Here is a 7,782-nt window from a genome sequence, read left to right on the forward strand (position 1 = left end):
CGCCTGAAAACCCAAACCTATGAAAATGATATAAAAGGCTCTCTTTTTCATAGGTTTGCTAAGGTTTGGTTTTTCACGTGACTACGAGCTACTAAAGGTCGTGCGACTACGTTTCCAATGTGCGACCCACTCCATGTAGACTGATAGGGGGAACCGGGGCTAACTTACCCATTCATAATGACATCCTGAGGGTTCTCATTACGACACCAGTAGTTGATAGTATCCGGATATCCTTCTGTATAGCAGTCAAATGTGACGTCACCACGATGACATCCTGAGGGTTCTCATTACGACACCAGTAGTTGATAGTATCCGGGTATCCTTCTGTATAGCAGTCAAATGTGACGTCACCACCTAATGGAGTACCTATCATCTGGACCGGCACTATGACCTTGGGCTCAACTGGAACAGAGAGATTGAAATTTTGATACCTGATTGAGCCCACAGACTATCAGGTGACATGATGAGGTGTACCTGTCAGGTCTACCTGATAGTAAGTGGAGACCGTTTGACGGACGGAGACGGTCTGAGTGTGAGTGGTGGGCATAACTGCTAAAGGCCCGTTCAGCCGTTCACACTTGTCGTTCAGAAAAAAATCGTGTCGTGTGTAGTGGGAACACTCTCATTTACATTACATTGCCTACAGGACCGGAAAAAATCGGATGATACACAAGTGGGAACGGACCTCAAGGCCTTATCGTCCTGAAAGCTAAGAGAGAAGGAAGACAGGAAAAGAGAAAGCGAGAACGAACCTTATCTGTTTAGGATAAAATCCGGCCCAGGTGGGGATCGAACCCACGACCTAGCGCTTATAAGGCAGAAGGTCTTTTCTTCTGTTTTCCACATAATGATATGGTAGACTCCGTAACTTTGTGATTTCCATCCGCCCCGAATAGAGATTCACAGTGAAAAACACAGTAACTTATTGAATAGGTTACTGTCAGACTATCCCTATATTTCAAATTCTGTTTTCCATATCAATACTCACAATGTACTACAAAAGAGACTCGTTTGGTGACGGCTGGAGGCACACCATTGTCTGCGGTGCACGTATAGTAACCCATCTGTCTACGATCCGCTCTGTACAAGTGTAGATAGGTTCCGTTGTATTTCTCAACTGTGAACAGAACAAAGGAAGAAATTTATTAGGTATCTTTTTTTTTAAGAGGTTTGACAGAGGGAACTGTAACTGCTATGGTCTTATCGTCCCGAAATCGAAGAGAGAAGGAAGACAGGATAGGAAAAAGCCAGCCGTTCCGAGAACGAACATTATCCCATCAGGATAAAATCCACCCCGGGCGGGAATCGAACCCGCGGCCTAGCGCTCACAAGGCAGACGCAGAGGAAGAAGAATAAGAAGGACGAGAAGAAGAAAGAGGGGAAGAGGAAGCAGAAGAAGAAGAAGGAGAAAGAAGAAGAAAAAGAAGAAGGAGAGGAAGTAGAAGCAGAAGAATAAGAAGAAAAGGAAGAAGAAGAAGAAGAAGAAGAAGAAGAAGAAGAAGAAGAAGAAGAAGAAGAGGAAAAATGGACCAATCGCTTACTCGTAAATTTCGACTCGATTATTTCCTAAAGTAGAAGTTATCAGATAACATACCTACCACCTACCAGTGCAGTAAGGAAAGAGCTTTCAGAACTCTGAAGTGAAGGGCCAATCGCTTACTCGTAAATTTCGACCCGATTATTTCCTAAAGTAGAAGTTATCAGATAACATACCTACCACCTACCAGTGCAGTAAGGAAAGAGCTTTCAGAACTCTGAAGTGAAAATCCTACCCCTACGCTGAATGCATGAAGCAAAGAAATAGGTAAGGATAAGGATTTTTTTTTTTTTTAATTTTGAGTGCTCGTCTGCTTGTCACAAATTAATGTCGTTCCCTGCATGATGGATAGGTAGGTACAATTAAGGGAGGCGCCCTTAATAATGCCCTGATATTCGCGAAAATCTGTAAAAAACTTGGCTAACCAAACATGCGTAAAACGTCAATGCTAAACGCTGATTAAATAAATCCACGAAAATCGTGAAAAAGCTCTGCTTTACCACAGAATGATAATCATATTACTTATTTTGTGATTTGACTTGGGCTCGAAGCACCAACCTCCAGATCTCCCCCCCCCTCTCCAAGAAGTGTCAACTAGTAGGTATAATTTGGTGACAAGCTACCACCTACTTTCTCACAGCCTGAGTGCCGGGTCGGAAAAAAGCCAGCAACATCCGACTGCCACCCATCCGGAAACTTAGTAGACAGTGTCTACTCTATGTTGCGCGTGGTGTCTAGTGTTGCGCAACATAGTAGGTACCTCAGCCTCAGATACATATGTACTTCAGACTTTCAGAATTCAGACCTTCAGTAATCAGTCGGAAACTTAATGAACTTGTGCATTCAACGCACCATCGCCGCTGGCCGCAGACCTTTGTTTTAAATCTATTGTATTTACGTGCATATAACTTGCATACGGTAACTTGGAAACTTTCAGACATACCTATTAGGTATACCTATTATTGTTGTACCAGGATCACTTGAACAGTCAGAATGATACTTTTCTATTCCGATTCTCTTGTTTTATTATTATTATTATTTTAGATCAAAGTAAGAAAAATACACAAGTACGTACCTACCTACCTACCTACCTCTTGTACTTCAAGTCTGTCATGACGTTCTCATAAAAAAAGAAACGAAAGCTAACAAGAACCCAGATAATTTGAATAAAACAGACAGCAAGAAAAGAAGAAGAGAAGGAAGGAGAATAAGAAGGACAACAAGAAGAAAGAGGGGAAGAGGAAGCAGAAGAAGAAGAAGAAAAGGAAGAAGAAGTAGAAAAAGAAGAAGAAGAAGAAGAGGAAAACCAAGAAATAAAAATAATGTTTTATGCATTTTATAATATTATGTATTGGTAAAGAAGATACATATATTTAAGTTCTCTCTCTTTCTCTCCTGGTGAAGTCGTAACATCTTGTTTAATTTGGGTATGAAGATTATGCAGGAAATAAGGAAAGTATTAAAAAAAAAAAAAAAAAAAACAAGGGTTCAAGGCCCAGGTGGGGATCGAACCCACGACCTAGCGCTTATAAGGCAGAAGGTCTTTTCTTCTGTTTTCCACATAATGATATGGTAGACTCCGTAACTTTGTGATTTCCATCCGCCCCGAATAGAGATTCACAGTGAAAAACACAGTAACTTATTGAATAGGTTACTGTCAGACTATCCCTATATTTCAAATTCTGTTTTCCATATCAATACTCACAATGTACTACAAAAGAGACTCGTTTGGTGACGGCTGGAGGCACACCATTGTCTGCGGTGCACGTATAGTAACCCATCTGTCTACGATCCGCTCTGTACAAGTGTAGATAGGTTCCGTTGTATTTCTCAACTGTGAACAGAACAAAGGTGATAACCAATTATTTTTCCTCAATTTTCCAGGTCAATACTCACAATGTACCACAAAAGAGACCCGTTTGGTGACGGCTGGAGGCACACCATTGTCTGCGGTACACGTATAGTAACCCATCTGTCTACGATCCGCTCTGTACAAGTGTAGATAGGTTCCGTTGTATTTCTCAACTGTGAACAGAACAAAGGAAGAAATTTATTAGGTATCTTTTTTTTTAAGAGGTTTGACAGAGGGAACTGTAACTGCTATGGTCTTATCGTCCCGAAATCGAAGAGAGAAGGAAGACAGGATTCTTTCGTCTGTCATTGTGACAAACCGTTTGGCCAAAAAAGCGATTCTTTGGTGCAATTGAAGGTGTTTTGCCCACTCAAGCGTTCTGTCGTGAGAGAGTATTTTCAGATATTTAGAAAACGAAGTGCTCCCAGATTTTTTTTTAAAGAGGTTTGACAGAGGGAACTGTAACTGCTATGGTCTTATCGTCCCGAAATCGAAGAGAGAAGGAAGACAGGATAGGAGAAAGCCAGCCGTTCCGAGAACAAACATTATCCCATCAGGATAAAATCCGCCCCGGGCGGGAATCGAACCCGCGGCCTAGCGCTTACGAGGCAGACGCACTACCAACTAAGCTAACTAGCTGGCTTCATGTAGGTATTTGTAATTTATTTTTTCTCTAATATTTTCCACACCCCTCTCATTTTATTTGTTGCTGGTAACATCTTCCTTTTCCATATGACTTTCTTTTGATTTTGGTGCTTTTGATATTGTTGCTTTCTCTTTTGGTTCTCTCTTTCCTCAAATGTTTCCATTTTTGTGTTGTTTCTATTGTTAAACTTCTGTATTTTGTTTCATCCAGATCTTCTTCACCATCTTCCTTATATCTATGATTTTGTTTTCATAATTTCCTTGTTGATGTTGTTTTGGTCCTTTCCATTTTGAAGCGTAGGGCCAACAATTACTCAACCTAAATGTTTTGTCAGGGAAAATTTGCGGAAAAGGGTTCAGATCAGTTTTCCGTGGGCTTTTGTCAACTAATAAGACGGCCTTTAGGGGTGCAATAGTCCTACATACTGGACTCCGCACACAGGAATTTCTTCAGAAAAGACCCCCATTTCAATGTAATGTAATGTAAAGGACGGCCTTTAAAACAGGGTGGACCCACGCGACGACTAAAATCTTACCTCGCTCGATGTCACTGCTGTTAGGGCTCTTGATAATGACCTCTCTGTTGCCGTCCCGGGACCACACTATAGACGGCATGGGATTGCCGGTAGCTACACAATACAGTGTTGCATTATCGTACTCAGCCACGGCAACATCGGATGGGAAGAGGAAGACATCTGATAGAGTAGAATGTAGAATGAAGAGCTATAAACCAATCTTAGGGTTGAAACAGATGAAGAAAGTCCCTAAGGCACTTTAAGGGTTTTTCTCCAACGACCCGACAGGCGACTACGTGCCACTAAAAGTCGCACCTCAACGCTTCCAATTCAAGACGGGCCTTCAGGCCCAGGAAGGAGTACACAAGAGATGTGGAGACCGATATGGGATGTTGGGATGCCAGAACTATGTACATGGAGCTGAAGCGACTAGCTCAAGATCGGATTGAATGGAGGAGAAGAACTAAACTGCTGCTGCCAACCAATCGCCAGATTGTAACCTAAGAGAGAGAACTCTAGTGATCCGTGGGGAATCGGTGCATTCAACGTTCTGTTGGAGTAGCGCCGCTGGCTTCTATTTAGCTACGGTTATCTATATAGCCAGCAGTTTTTCAAAGGGTTCTAAAATAAACAAACAAACAAACAAACAAAAAACAAGTGACAGTACCTAACATGTAATAAAGCTCCTTTTTGTGTTTAAACTAACCCTACAATAAGACTGGTGACTACTCATTCGTGACAGCTCCTTGTAATAAAGCTCTTTTTTGTGTTCAACCTAACCTTATAATAACACTGGTGACTACTCATTCGTGACAGCTCCTTGTAATAAAGCTCCTTTTTGTGTTTAACCTAACCCTATAATAACACTGGTGACTGCTCAATTATTGTGACAGCTGCTTTGGCAGCGAACTTTCATTTTCGTGGCTTTCTGAACTAGTACCAAAAAGAACTGTAGAATACAGTAGAATGTGGAGCCAAAATGGGTCCCATTTCATCAAAATAAGGCAAACTGTTCGAAAGTAAAAATAAAAAAAAGAAACTTGTAACCAATTTCGTATTTCGGAACGGCTGGCTTTCTCCTATCCTGTCTTCCTAGCAGTTACAGTTCCCTCTGTCAAACCTCTTCAAAAAAAAAGAAGAAGAAGAAGAAGAAGAAAAAACAATGAGCAAAACATTCGGAGAAACTAGGGCATTAAGTTGTTAACCTTTATCCTTTTGTAAAGATTTCATTACCCATTGAGTAATTTCCCTGTGATGGGCCTTAACTTTTTCGTTTTCCGACAGATGGAATCATTTTGAAAGTTTCCAATTCTACTGTTTGAATACTCTCTGATGAGCGGTAATTAAGTACTTCCATAACTAATAAGAGGAATAAGTACTTGAGGCGTTTGATTGAAGAAGGGACCTGAAGACGAAAATCGAGTTTTGACTCGTCGGTCGAGTATAAAGTTTTTGATTTCCATTGAAAAGAGCTAGATCGCGGACGCGATTCCCGCCCGGGCCGGATTTCATCCTAGATATAAATTTCGTTCTTGGAACGGCCGGCTTTCTTTTATTCTGTCCTCTTGAAAAAAATCACACCTCTTGAAAAAAAAAAAAATAAAATAATAATAAAAAACATTGGAAAGTAGGCAATAGGGATGAGTACATACATTTTACATTTACACCTTTGTGAATACTTGACACATCAACATAATTATTTTTTGGGGGCTGATTCTTAACAAAATTCAACGAGAGAAAAGCAGTTTCTCCTCCCCCAAAAAGGGCTTAAGTATTGGAAAAGCCCTTTCACTCAGCAAGGGTCAAGTTTTACTCAAAAAGGGGTAGAGCCATTCTTGCATAAAATCTTTCAATTCGTCCACACAACTTTTTCCCTCTCCTCTCCGTTCGTCTGTGATTCTCAAAGAACAATGATGTTCATCATGGGGAACCCATAAAATTTATAACAAACCTATTCCGAAACTTTTTTTATGGCCATTCCCCTCGCCCTCTAACGTTTCCTCTCCCCCTCTGGTCTGTTCAGAGTCTGAAGGAGGGAACACTATCCAATTCCACTCACAAACCTATTTAGGGGAATGAATCTTAATGGAGGACTCGAAAGAGGAGGAGGAAGAAGAGAAGGAGGAGGAGGCGGAGGAGGAAAAAGAGGAGGAAAAGGAGGAGGAGGAGGAGGAGGAATAGTGGAAAGAGGAGGAGGAAGAAGAGAAGGAGGAGGAGAAGAAGGAGGAGGAGTAGGAGGAGGCGGAGGAGGAAAAGGAGGAGGAGGAAAAGGAGGAGAAGGAGGAGGAAAAGGAGGAATAGTGGAAAGAGGAGGAGGAGTAGGAGGAGGAGGAGGACATATTATTCATTTCCGAGAACGAACCTAATCTGTTTAGGATAAAACCCACCCCGGGTGGGAATCGAACTTGTGACTTAGTGCTTACAAGGCAAACGCGCTGCCTTCCAAGCTAACTATAGGCTGGCTAAGTTAATTTTAATATGTAACAACTTAACAACTATAATAATAGGTAATAATAATAAGAACATATACATAAGTACCTAGTAATAAAAAACAAAGTTACTCTGAACTCCCTGTACTTATTCCACGGGATGCCTTAATTGAACATGAAAAGTTTGTAACTTATAAATCATCCGTAATGTACTTTACATTTTACAATACCTAATTAGTTTGCTTGTAAAGTGCCCTATAGACAAAGTGCCCCATAGACGAGCAGGTATGCTTGGTAAAGTGCCCTATAGACGAGGAGGTAGGTATGCTTGTCAAGCTTTTCATAGTTTTCCTCGGTCCTTGACAAGCATGCTTAATCGTCTAACTTACAGGGCTCTTAACTCATTTGTGCCCAAATTGATTTTTGGTGGATTTCTTTTTGGGGAAAGTTAAAAATGTTAAAATCAGAAATATATCATAACAAACTTACCACTGACCCCCAAATATACCTATTTGTTCCCATTTGGGATCAGCGGGCGCAAATGAGTTTAAAACACGAAGTTTTCGGCCGTCTCACTCCTCACTCTTTTTCGGCTGCCAAATCATGATCCATTCACCATTCTGTAGCTTCCTCTAAAGTACGAAATATGGCCATTCTATTCTAATTATGGCCTATGGACTTACCGATGTACATATTATGTAAGTAAGTACCTATGGTAAGTATAGCCGTATTTTATCATGTGTTTTTTTTTTTTGTTTGTTTGTTTGTTTGTTTTGTTTTGTTTTTTTTTTTTTTTTTTTTTTT

At 40.7% G+C, this 7,782-nt stretch overlaps 1 protein-coding gene across 1 annotated transcript; it reads right to left on the reverse strand.

Annotated features, from left to right (window-relative positions):
* Positions 1 to 202: 202 nt before the first annotated feature.
* Positions 203 to 4,729, reverse strand: LOC103521478 (neurotrimin-like; the record flags this gene model as incomplete). Its single annotated transcript, XM_008486589.2, has 5 exons — positions 203 to 402; positions 989 to 1,117; positions 3,243 to 3,371; positions 3,434 to 3,562; positions 4,571 to 4,729. Coding segments are annotated over 5 exons (746 nt in total), but the record flags the coding sequence as incomplete, so codon positions are not given.
* Between the last annotated feature and the right edge of the window lie 3,053 nt (positions 4,730 to 7,782).

Source organism: Diaphorina citri, unplaced genomic scaffold, assembly GCF_000475195.1.
Source record: "Diaphorina citri unplaced genomic scaffold, Diaci psyllid genome assembly version 1.1 scaffold5317, whole genome shotgun sequence".
Classification (NCBI taxonomy): domain Eukaryota; kingdom Metazoa; phylum Arthropoda; class Insecta; order Hemiptera; family Psyllidae; genus Diaphorina; species Diaphorina citri.